We start from the raw sequence: 13,063 nt of genomic DNA, 5'->3' as shown, positions 1-13,063 counted from the left end.
TAAATGGCAACTTTTCTCTGGGAACAGATCCTTTCCCCAAATAGCCCCCTCCAGCCTGGGCACCTCGCCTCACTCTGGGCTGCCCCCTGCGTTCTTTGCATGGCTCATTCGGCTCTTCAGGTCAGCCCTTTGGCTCTTTTTTCTGAACCCGCTGCGAAGGAGCCTGGTCTCTCTTCTCACTCTTTCCCACCCGTTATAGACTGTTTTCCTTTATCCAAGAGTTCCTCACCATGTTGCCCTTACCTATTCACACTCTTCCAGAAGCTTCTTGAGTCACCTTCTCTTTATAGTAGGTCAGCTGCTCATAAGAATGCCATGTCAACGTAAGAAACATTCGAACCTATGAAGAATTTTTGTGAGTTTGAGCCAAACTGTTCACAATTGCCAGGAAGTGAAATCTCTGAGATCATGCTTGGAGAGTGGCAGTTTTACATCTTATTTTATACATTGCAATCAAAAGAGATGACACAAGTGAGTTACGTGAAATCCACTGGTGATAGACTAGGGAGGTGGGAGGAAGCAAAGCAGAAGGGGAGAGTGGAATTGGATGAAAAGTCAAACGATAGACAATACATCTTTTACCTAGATGGGTTCAGGATAGTTACGTCAACAATGAACATGATAAAACAAAGATAATTTATGGTCTTGGCCCTGGTATATTGGTTGTGCCCTGAGGGGTCTGGAAAAGGAGAGTTACCCTGACATTCCCAAGGAATGTTATCATATATGCAAAAGACAATAGACAGGCTTAGTTAAGGTAAAGATTGACCTTTGTCAGGGAAGATACCGACTTATGATATGACTACCCACCATAAACTGCTTTTAGTTTAAAAAGTTTTATTTCCGGGCCACCCTTTCGGCTCTGAGTTTGCCAGACCTCCATGCAGACCTTCCCTGAGCTAGTCAGTTAGCATGTGTCCCCTTTTCATCCCCAGGCACCACTAACTGGTAGCTAGCTCCCTATGAAGCATGTGTGTGATAGAAGACGTGGTCCTCGGAATGTACCAACTGGAATCAGGTTCATTCCTAAAAATAAATGGCTTGATTCCTTACAAAGCTTTTAGCACAAGTGTTATTAACTTCCTTTCAAGGCTTCCCGGGTGAGCTGGGTTCTTATTTTAACTTCAAGTTACAATTTTCTGATTCACTCCTTGACAATTCTTAATGATAATTTCTGTTTCTTTCTTTCTTTCTTTTTTTTGACTAATGAAATAAGCAAGGAAAGGGAAATGAGTGCATTGCCAGTCAGCCTCATGGTTTTTGCAATATCGGGGATTCTAAGTTTATTTTCTGTAGGTGTAGGTGGGATTCTGGTACTTACCAGGGTTCAGGCTTCTTAGAAATGCTAAAGCAACTGCTTTGTAATTCTTTAGCTTTTACCTTATTTTCATTTAACGTTACCAAAATTAAATGTTAACTTTCCAAATTAAAGTCTCTAAAATGCTTTTAGTGGAGTGAGGGGGAAGAAGGGAGTTATTTAATAGGCTTCTATTTGCTCATAGTAATGTTGGGTAGGTTATTTTTAAGCACTCCTGGGCATTTTTAGAGCACTTTTAAAACTTTAATTAATCCACATCTTTGTGGTGGGTCAATGATATTATGGATGAGATACACGGAACTGACCGAGCACAAGATTAGCCAATCATTATAGAGTTTACCAAGCAGGAAGGAGCAGAGACTCACTCTCAGCCTCCTTCTAAGACCTCCAAACTTCTTCAGGGTCTAACAGCACAACCAATCCTCAACCTATGCAATGCACCACGCTATTTCCATCTTTGGAGCTCTGCTGTATATTGTATGCTTATCTTGATCAACTTGAGATTTCATTAGAAGTTATTAGAAGCCAATGTGTTGTGTTACTGTTTGATAGTAAAGAGATGGTCTTTTAAAAATAAGCTTGGTTTAGTCTCTACATGGTCTAGTTTTATTTACCAGTAGATATAGTATTCTTTAGGACATAGTTGAAGATTTAAGAGCGCTGCCCACTTGAGAAGACAGTCATTCCTTTTTTGCTTCCTCAGTAACTGATGGAGGAGGAAGGAAAACCAGTAGGTAGCTTTTTATTTGGTTACTTTTATTTGTTTGTGGATTAGTTAGGTAACAGAATTAAAAGGTAGAGGATGTAGTTTGAGATCAGATTCTTTAAAATTTTCCTGTTTTTTCCCTAGTATATAATTATTTGAGGCCCTCTTAATATAAAAATCTGGTAAATGATCCAATTGATTTAGGATTGGGTATTTTTACTCTAAGGGTATGTATGTTCTCAAAGTAATAAACTGTTCTCCTAGGCCTACTCAGAGCACACCTTTAACGTATTGTATTGGACCAAAATGATGCTGCTAGTGACTAATTAGAAGGGGAGCACCTGTCATATTAAGATTAAAACGCACAGTGCCACTGACCCAGGAGGGAGAAATGAAGTAATTATTAAACATTTATGTCTTAGATCAGTTGGTATCATGTTCATTATACAGTTAAAAATTGTGCAGTATTTTAAAGAGTATTTCTTCTTATTGTTTTATTTGAAACATGCTCTCTGATTTCCCAGGTTTCGCCGCCAGCTTTCTGAACCCTGTAATTCCTTTCCTCCTTTGCCAACAATGCCAAGGGAAGGACGTCCTATGTACCAACGGCAGATGTCTGAGCCCAACATCCCCTTCCCACCTCAAGGCTTTAAGCAGGAGTACCACGACCCAGTGTATGAACACAACACCATGGTTGGTGGTGCGCCCAGCCAAAGCTTCCCCCCACCTCTGATGATTAAACAGGAACCCAGAGATTTTGCATATGATTCAGGTAGGCCCATGTTTTACGTTACATTTAAGACACATTTTCACTGGCTTGCTCCTTGGAGTAGTGTTGGCATTAGACTGGGCGGCTCCTGACCATTTCTGGGTGGGATCTTTCTGATTTTACCACTTCTTTGAATCTTTATATGTGAAGGATGGGGCAATCAAACCATTTTGTCATGAACTGATGGTTGAAATAGTGTCTAGATGTGAAACCAGTACGAAGAAGAATACAATTTGTAAAATTAGACACATTCTCAGCCCAAGAGAGTAAGTAACCTTGTAATTCTTTTCTGGATTCTGGGCTTCTTTTCTGTTTGCTACTCAAGCACTATCTAGTTAACAGTGTTTACAGAGAGTAATGTTCTGCACTGGGTCACTTATTGCTTATAGCTTTTTGTTTGTTTTTTCCTTTATTGGTGGCAAGATTCCAAGGGCCCAGAATGAAAGATTCTTACATGCTAGGAGAGGAATACAGAAATACAGATTTCTGAGTTATTCATAGAGCTTAGCTTTAGTCTTCCTGAAGCAGAAAGACCTTACAAAGTAGTATATCAAGATAGAGAAGGGGTTTTCCTAAAAATAAGGAGCTTTTGAATCTTTTGCAGATGTTAACCACTAAATTTGACCTTGAGACTTTAGAAGAATTACTTAACTCATTTGTGTGTAGTTTCTCCTCGAAATCAGGACATCTGCTTTTCAGACATCTCAGGAACTTTTTTTAAAAAAGCATAAAATAAAGGCCATTGCTTATATGAATTTGCAAGATATTTATTATTAACATTGAAACGTGGTCATTAGATGGTTGTGGGCTTGGAAATGTTTGAAAACAAAATGATTTTCTTTTGTTAGGGTGCTAAATTATGGAAGTTCTTTGTGAAGGAACGATTGCTTCTCTAGGAATAATTGCTGAGTTTTTTCAGTTCTGTTCAAGGAAAGAACATTGTGTCTGAGTCTTGAGTTTCCAACTTGCATAAAACCACTTGCTTTGTTATAAACTACCCTAAAAGCTTGGCAAGAGGGAGCCCTATAACTGAGGATCTCCCCCTGGCCTCTGGCCACCCTTCCTCATTGAGCAGGAAACTCAAAAAGAAACTTAACAAGAGGAACTGCCCACTCAGAGGCCATGCCTCCATTTCCAGGCAGTGCACCAGCTACCCAAGACCCATGAATTCTCTGCCCATCAGCCCTCCCAGGCCTAGTTCTCTGAAGGCAGAGCACAGTGCTCCTGTGTGTACCCCTAAGTCTAAGGAGGTGGCCAAAAGGCAGCTGTTTGTAGGGGGATGAAGATGGAGCTTGGGTTAGCCCTTATGTTTACATGTGAGGCCCCATGGTGTTTGTTGCAAAATGTGGGCTTGAGGAATAGGAAGAGAAGCAAGAAGTGGGGTGAGTTGGGGGTCTGAAGACTGGAAGATGGCTCCCAATCATACTATTCTAGGGCTAATCTTAGACATTTTCCCAAGTTTCAGGTTAAACCTAGCTTTCCAGGTTGTAATGGTCGTATATTTTCAAGGAATGAGAGGAGATAAATACGCTTAATTACTTATCAGTTTATTTGGTTCAGTTATTTAAAAAAAATTAAACATATGGTGGGAAGGCTTTTATTTGAATTCTTGCCCAGACCTTATAATTTGGAGAATATCCCAAAATGTACCATAATGTGTTCAGTTTAGAATCTTTCTTATTTGTCCATGCTTTACATCCATAATTAAGAACTCTGCAATACAATGGACTTTATTACAGATAGGATTCATTTTTCTCTGTAAATTTCAAATCCTGTTAACTGATGTTATCTTTATTCCAAATGACATTTTAATTTGCTGCATAGTTTTTGAATTCACCATGGTTTCCAGAAATTTTACGTGGAAATCATATAAAATAGCTCAAATAAATGGTTCAAAAGCACTGTAGAGCATAACATTGAAAAGTTCCTTTGTGTGTTATAGATTGTGGTGGTGTTGTTTTTTTGTCTAATCCTAGCAAGGTTAACACTGAAACAATTTTATTGATTTTGTATATTGATTTTGTATATTATAGTATATGTAACATAGTGTTGAGAAGATGTGAACCAAACAAGGAAACAATTTAAATAATCCAAAGAGGGCAAAAATAGGAGCCGGTGCTATAAGATTTAATTGCATTACTTATGGGCCATACATGATATGAACTTCAGAGTTAGTCACTGTCTGACTCTCAAAGCACAGATTTAGTCACTTATAATCTAAAAAGCGTAGTCCATGCCTTAGCTCAGATTGTTATACTAAATAAAATACCATCCATTGGGAAGCTTAAACAACAGACATCTATTTCTCACAGTTCTGCAGGCTGGGAAGTGCAAGGTCAAGATGCCAGCAGGTTTGGTTCCCGGTGAGGGCCCTCTTCCTGGCTTGCAGATGGCTGCTTTCCCACTGTGTCCTCACATGGCGAGGAGAGTCAGTGGGTGAGCTCTGGTCTCTCTTCCTCTTCTCGTGAGAACCCCAGTCCCACCATGGGCACCTACCTGAAGAGCTAATGTAACTAATGGCCTTTCATTGGCCACACCTCAAAATACTACCCATGGGGCACTATGTCTTTTGCAATGGATTGTGGAGGACACAATGATTCAGTCCATAACAGTATCCTATTTTAAAGATACCTAGGGTATCTCTTATAAGTAGACCATACACCTTGTAAAGTACAGGTAAAATATCTGTTTAATATTTGAGAAGCAGTTAATTTATGTTACTTTCTCCCCTCTAAGTTACATTTCCAATTGCTAAACAACACCACCTTTGAATTCTAATTGCAACATTGCCAATAGGATACAGTTGTGTTTGGCTTGAAGCATTGACTAGCAAGGGTTTATCTTCTGGATATGCTCTAAAAAGAACTGTAGCAGCAGTGTAACCGGAGCCGATGAAAAATTAATCAGTGGGAATCAAAGTATTCCACTGGCTATGGAATTGCTGAAAGTAAGTTGACACATCTGTATATTTCATACATTACAGTCAATAAGTATGATGTCCAGATATTTGTTTTGTTGTCAGTAGTTCTTCCGTCCTTGCAGAGAACACATTAAATAACCTTTATAGGAAATCTAACGTATTTATCCCTGAACCATTGATTTCTTGGTCCACTTACTAATGGTGAACACATACACATTAGAAAATATCTTATGTGATTTACAAACAATGTAAAAAATGTTTCATAGTCAGTTTACTCAGGGTCTGTGCTCAAAGGATATCTTTTCAGAAGGCCTCTAGAACTCTTTATTGCTTAATTCAAAATAACGTAAATGTTGTGAATATAAAGTAAGCTTTACAAGTGAAAAGGCTGCATGATTATACTTCTAATAAAACCTGACATTAATTATGACATGGGAAATGGAAGGTCTATTAGTTATAATTGTAATTACAGGAGTGCAATTTCAACGGCAGAGTATTTAAGCTAAAAAATGCACAATAGTAGAGTAGAAATTTTTATTCAGGAGAAAAGAGAAAAGCTTGGAGCAGAAGACACTGAGGGGATAAGCAATTGATATTTAGGGCCAATTTGGTGAACCAGTACAATGTGATCATGATTATATTATATTAAATTCTAAATAGTCCGATTACATCTATTATTGTTTTCCTTCTCTTAATCTCTATTTGAATGGCGCTGCACAAAGCAATATACAAGCTTATGGTTGGTTGGTTGGTTGGTTTTTTCTGAATTTTACATGATTTTCTCTTTCTTCCTCTATGGCCAAATAGTGGAATATACACTGAGTGCCTCGTTTGGCGTGGCTTATGCAGTACCCATTTTCATAGAATCAGAGTTATTTTCCCATTTTCATGCTTATCTATGAGGCTTTGCTGGTTCGAATACTCACTGAAACAGATATTTTAGATATTTCATCACAAAATTTTGTTAGAGTTGTTTTCGTTGTTTGGCATTTTGTTTCATTTCTTATTCTTTTATTAGCCTAGGGTAGTACTTTTAAGGGGTGATAGGCAGATGAAACTAAAGTTTCATGACGGGGTGGCATCTTTCTAACTGATTAGAGTTATAACATAAGCGCTGGGGTTGAAGACAAGGAAGGAGAACTTTCAGGGACATGAAGAAGTTGGCTGAAATGAGAAGGTACAGGAAAGGACGTAGCTTGAGCTCTAGGGGAGGAGGATAAAGTGGAGGGTGTGGGGGAAAAGTTGACATATGTTTCCAGAAGAAAATGTTTTTTGTATTTTTTTAAAGTGTGCTTTCTGAGCCACTCCTGCTGGTACTGATGAGGTCTTCTTTCAATTTGAAGGCCTGTAACATTTATGTGATCGCAAATGTTGTCAGCACGATTTTAGACTGGGAAATTGACACAAGTGGCTGTTTCATAGAATTATAAATATTTACACTCAAGAGCTCTTGGAGATCACCTCATTCAGATTCCTTCGCCACGTCCCAGTTGAACGTGTCATCTGTCCAAGGCTCATCCGAGGTCACTGGTCAGTTACACAGATGATTTCTGAAGCAGCCAAAATTAGAACCAAGGTTTTCTTCTTCTTAGTTCAGTGCACGTTCAACAGTGTATCTTTCTAGGTAATTGTGCAAAATAAACACTTTAATCCATAATTAGCTACATATATCATTGATCCTTTTCTCTAATTTTTGGACTAAATACGTTTCTATGAGGTTTAAAAGCTCTACATTATTCAGGGAAATACACGTGTTTGTATTATTACCAGAGCTAAGCTTTTTCTAATCTGGAGGTGTACATTTCACATTAGTAGTCCTCAAATTTATCCTGTTAGGTGTTCACTGATGTGAGATAAGAAAATAGAGGACCTCAGGTGATATTTAGGCTTAGAATACATTCTATTTCTTTTTTTTATAAATCTGCACAAGAGGTGAGATTGTTAAGGAAGTAACTTTTACCAATAGTTCTTCTGGAAAAGTCTGAATTAATAATTGGAAGGAAAAGTGGCAAATTAATGGCATCCAGCTCTAAAATTCCGTGATGAAATGAGCTTTGAGTTTGTCTGAGCCTTCTATGGGACTTCAGTCTTTAAGTTTGATGGCTTAAAATTTAAACTAGAGCAGTCATTTTCAAACATGTGTCAGCAAATCCATTTTTTTTTCACCAGAAAGCTTAAGAGGGACTGCAGTATATAAAAGAAAAGGAAGGAATTTTTACACTTGGAAGAATAAGATGGGCCTTTCCTATCCTCCATTTTTAAATTAATGTATTCTTCACTACTGTATCCGGTACTCACATAGGCCCAAGCTGGCACTTCAGTCAGGAGAGTTACATAGTTGTGGCTTTCTAAAAGGCAAGAGGGGAACTTTTTGTAAATGCCACTCTGTGTTTTGCTGTGTTGGTGGGTACTCAACTTAGGCATATAGTGGGGAGAGCCGGGAAGTAATTTCTAATGTTGCTTCTAGTAAGCATTGCCTGGGATTCTCCTTATAGGGTTTATAATATGGTTTTAAAGTGAAAGTTTTAGGATGTGATCAGTGGATGACAGATCAGGAAGAACATGATTATTCACATAGGAATTAGCCACACAGGAATATGAATAAGCAGTGCTTTATGTGTTTGGGGATGATTTATTAGGGTCTCATGCAGCTGGCTCAGCTTGCACAAAATTAAAACATACAACAAAATTCAGAAGGCTGAAATCACCCAGTAGTTAATCTCTAAACGATTATGATAGTTAGTTACTATTACTATGTAATAGCTCAGAAATTCTGTCATCGGGGTATATTATGTTTAAAAATGATTTCTACTTATTAATTTATGAAGAGATATATTGTAGGTAAATTATATATTTTTTCTAATATATTTTCTTACATCCTTTCTGAACAATTGAGTTATACGTGCATAATCAACCAAAAATGTTGTTCAAGAAGCACAAGGAATGCAGTGATTACAAAAGGCAACTGTTAAAAAATGCTAATTAAACCCAGATGGAACAAAGGGAGTAGAAGGAGACGCTACTGATATTTATTTTGAATGTGAGGTCTGTAATAACTAACAGCTTATACATTTCAAAATGGAAGGCCCCAATAATTGATCATTATAATTTTAAAAATATGAAATATTATATTTGAAAACATTCTGCCTTATCATTTTTTACTACCTGTCTTCAAACCGCCTTACGAAAGGAACCCCTAATAGAATACTGAAGTTTTTCTTAAGCCTTGAGAAAAGAATGGCATTTGGGAATCAGTAATCCAATATATGTTCACTCTTCAGTGGTCTTGCTCAGTTCCATATCGTCTCTGGATACTAGAGTCTCGGATTCCTTACCATCTCCCCACCTGGCTGGGCCAAACGTTTTAATTTTGAACAAAAGCAAAATATGATGGTAACTTTATGCTCTGCCATTTTATTTACCAGATATTAGAAATTGGAAGAAAAGTTTAAATTGCCATAACACCATTGTAGACAGTCCTTCACAGGTTTAAAACCAAAAGCCCAGACATTTTTCATGTTTCTATTTATTCCTTTTGCTATGGGCATGGTAAAGATCCCATGAGAAGCAGTGTAGACAGAGATATACACTGGGATTTTTACTGCATCTGTTTTCCCGTAAGGCTTCAGGTCACTGGAAGAGAAGTGTTTTCTTTCCTCTGTAGTCAAGGATCAAGTTACAGATGGCTGATAACACTTATTATATCACTGTCCACAAATCATTCCCATAATTGCTCAGAAATAGCATTTTTCCCTCCCCAAAACTCTAGATATTAGTAATTTCTAAGACAGTGATGTTTATGTTTCCGTGAACTGTGGCTCTTTGTGCCTGGTATATAGCATTCCCAAGTGCTGAGCCCTGGCCCCGTCTCATGAAATTACTAAGCGTCATTTGCTTATGGACACATTTTCTCCTGAAACATGGCAGCTCATTTTTCTCTCTTCTAACTTTACAACTGTTGCTTCAAGAAAGTCAAGTGGAAGATCACTTGGGAATTTAAAGGAATTGATCCTTCAGAAAATGTTAACATCTTATCTATTTCTCTAACATCTAAAGATAATTTTCTTTTACTCAGCCAGTGATTTGTGGACTAGCAGATCACTTAATCTCTGATTTTTAGGTGCTTCAATTGTAAAAAGTGATAGTGATGTCTTTGTAATTGATTTTATTATGGTAATAGAGGCCATGGATTGGCCTTACAATTTAACTTTTGTTTTTTTATTGCTTAGCCTATCTCAGACGGGTTTTCCTTATTCTTTTTTTGAGTTAAAATAGCAAATATCCCCAAACAGTACTCTGGTCTAGTATATCAGTTTTTTTCTAAGAAATACTTAAATATGCTCTAAATCTACAGTTACAGTAAGTGGCATTGGCTAGTGATTTGATTTGAGAATTGAGACTACGGTCTGGATTTACTCTTTATGCATTAACACAGGTCAAATGGACAGGGACTGCATTTAAGTCAGTAATGGAAGGCTGAGGGCTGTCTTAAACCAATCACATCAGTTTTACCCATGACGGATTGATCCCTAGGGGCAGAGCCCTGTAAGCATTTCTCTTACATGAATGGACTCTATAGAGCCTGGAGTTTCATTCATAAAATGGAGACTGAAAGGAAACACACACTCACTCACTCTCTTTCTCTGGAATGTTCATTTATACAGAGCTGAAGGGTGTAGTGTTCCATCAGCTGCTGCTTTTGCCAGTTGACTGGAAGTAATGATTAATGCTCATTGGCCCTGCCTGCATGTAACCCGACACTATTTATGGCCTTGCAGGGTTCCTAATGTATAGTGAATGAGAAGACAACATTCTCAAATCAGAAACATAAACAGGAACTGGTGGGTCTGAATTCCATTCAAATATGTCATTTCAGCCGCCCAGTGTTTGTCTAACTTGGATTTTACAGGCAGGAAAGGGGGAAGGGGGAGCTAATCTGCTTGTGAGTTGTACTGGCTTGAAAAAAAGGGGATTAGAAGGGGGAAGGGAGTGTACTTTATAGTGTGAGAATTTTAGTTTCTTTTTAAAGAAAACGACTAGGATGCTTAGGCCCAGAACTGTTTATTGCTCATGGATCCAATGAGCATACAACTGTTTTTATACGTGCAAGTAAGATTTGAAATAAAATAAAACAGTTTAAGGGTGCATATTTGGATCTTTTCCTCCGTGTGTGTGTGTGTGTGTGTGTCTGTGTGTGTGTTTTGAATGTGAACAGGAGTGGAGAGATAAATATTATTTATTTTTAAAAGGATATATTTCAGATTTAGAAAATTGTTAGAGAATTTTCTACACTTAAACTATTTCTCTACTTGAGTTAACTACTTAATAGTTTAGAGAAAAAGGGAGACTTTATTTAATAACATACTTTAACCTTACATATGAAAAACTTAAACCTTTTTCAAGAAATTTTTGTTAATTAGATGATATTATTTTTATCATGTGTTGTTTGAGTGTATGTGAATTTTCCAGTTAAATGTTTCTAATTCTAATATCTCACACATGTGAAAAACAAACAAAACAAAACCGGAAGACTGACAAGCATGTATTATTGTGATTTATTTACTATTCTCATTCTCTCAAATTTGGGAAAGTATCTCTGAATGCTCCATTCAGCGGGCTGGCACCATTATACTGCCTTATCCACATGTTTTTGTTATTCTTAGCATTAAAAAATAAAACCACCCACTTTGAATGACACTAGCAATATTATACAGGGTAATAACAGACTGGGCCTGCCGTCTGTTTACTGGGTCATAGTGGGCATGTTTTGTTACCTCTTTTGTCCTCAGTGTCCTTATTTATGAAAAGGACCAAGTAATTCTCCTACTTTTCTGTTTCTGTAAGGATTAACTATGACTTAAATATGATTAAATATGTTTGGAAAGTTACTAATATAGTGTTAGGGATAGAGGCAATAATAAAGGATTTCTGTTATGATTTATTTCAATTTCTAGAGATATCCTCAGACTGCTAGTCCTTAAATAACATGCCATTCTTACATTTAATATTTACAAACACGTTTGGGGGTGGGGGACTAAAGGAGATAAGGCAAAATGAGAGACATATTCTTAAAGTAAGAACAATCATTGTGCAAGGCAAACAAGATCTTGTACTACTACTGAACTTCTTGCTGGTATTATTCATGTAGGAAGCAAGTAGAATATTGTGATGATCCAAGGAGAGATGAGAGTGAGAAGACAGAGCAATCCATGATATAGTTGTTTCAAATCATGTAGATTCTAGAAGGTGAACAATTTAGTATTAAAGCTCAACATTAAAACTTCCTTCTCTTTAATTTTTTGTGTGGCCTATTTTGGCAGCTCATAGCATCTTTCCTCATATTTTATTTGAAACTCATGTTAATTCTCAGAGTACACCACTATCTAATAAATAGTCAGCATAACGGTTGTGCTTATGTTTCCTACCACTTCAACTTTATTTTTAACTCTAACTTAATAAAACCTTCACAAGCATGTCAAACTTGTAAAACTGTGAGCCTATTAGATCATATAAACTAATCTTACTTGAATCTGGTCATTATTTGGATAGGAACCCAGATCCTTACAAAAACTTGCGGTTTTGTAAATAAAATTCTACACTTATTTCACGTTAGGTAGTCTTGAAGTTTTAAAAGCATCTGAATTGCAGATGCGTTCCTTTTTCTTTTTTTTAGATTTTGCAAAAGCTATGCTAAGCATACACAGACTATTGTAGTTCTCTCTCTGTCCTCTGGGCTATCAATCAATGGTAGAGGCAGTACATGTGAGCTGTGGTGGAAGTGATATCTCTCCAGATTTTACATATCTATATTCACAGTTTACTGAAAATCCTAATGAGAACCATCTCATCTAAGTGTGAATGAGGTAATACTATAGTCATCACTCTCTGGAGATTTCAGCCCACTCCAACCTTTTGGCTTCTGCCCGTGAGATAAACTATTATATTCACTTAATGCATTTGTGACTGACAACACATAGGCCTCATAAAATTTGACTTTTTTGGTGTCACACTTGTTTTATTTCTCAAGCAAATCCAGACATATAATACTGGGCCTTATTTGTAGGGTTATTTCCTTTTAGTTGGATTTTTATAATAGAGGGATCATATGGTATAGAAAATTACCTCCCATTAGCATCCTTTTCAGGAAACATAATAAAATAAAGTCCTCTCGATTAGCTACATGAAATCTACTCCCGTGGCAAGTAGAAATGCAGAGTGAAAGGATGCTTGCTATACCAGAATGTCTATGAATGCATTTCATTGAAACTTATCTTCATAAAGCTCATTTTATTTATGTACTCTAGAAAACCTTTGGATTTTGAATAGTAAGCTGTGAGATTACCAGGAAAT

The 13,063-nt window shown here is 37.1% G+C and overlaps 1 protein-coding gene across 4 annotated transcripts in view; it reads left to right on the top strand.

Annotated features, from left to right (window-relative positions):
• ETV1 (ETS variant transcription factor 1) overlaps positions 1-13,063 on the top strand; it is a gene marked incomplete at its 5' end in the record, with an annotated part of 86,725 nt that overhangs the window by 50,063 nt on the left and 23,599 nt on the right. For all 4 annotated transcript variants that reach the window (XM_081101918.1, XM_081101916.1, XM_081101917.1 and 1 more), the window contains one exon: positions 2,549-2,796. In XM_081101918.1, coding sequence (XP_080958044.1) covers positions 2,549-2,796 — 248 coding nt within the window. The remainder of the gene's footprint in view (positions 1-2,548; positions 2,797-13,063) is intronic.

The sequence above is a fragment of the Myotis nattereri genome, assembly GCF_964212035.1.
Source record: "Myotis nattereri genome assembly, chromosome: 11".
NCBI lineage: Eukaryota > Metazoa > Chordata > Mammalia > Chiroptera > Vespertilionidae > Myotis > Myotis nattereri.
Note: the sequence above shows the minus strand (reverse complement) of the source record. Positions and strands in the feature narration are given on the sequence as shown.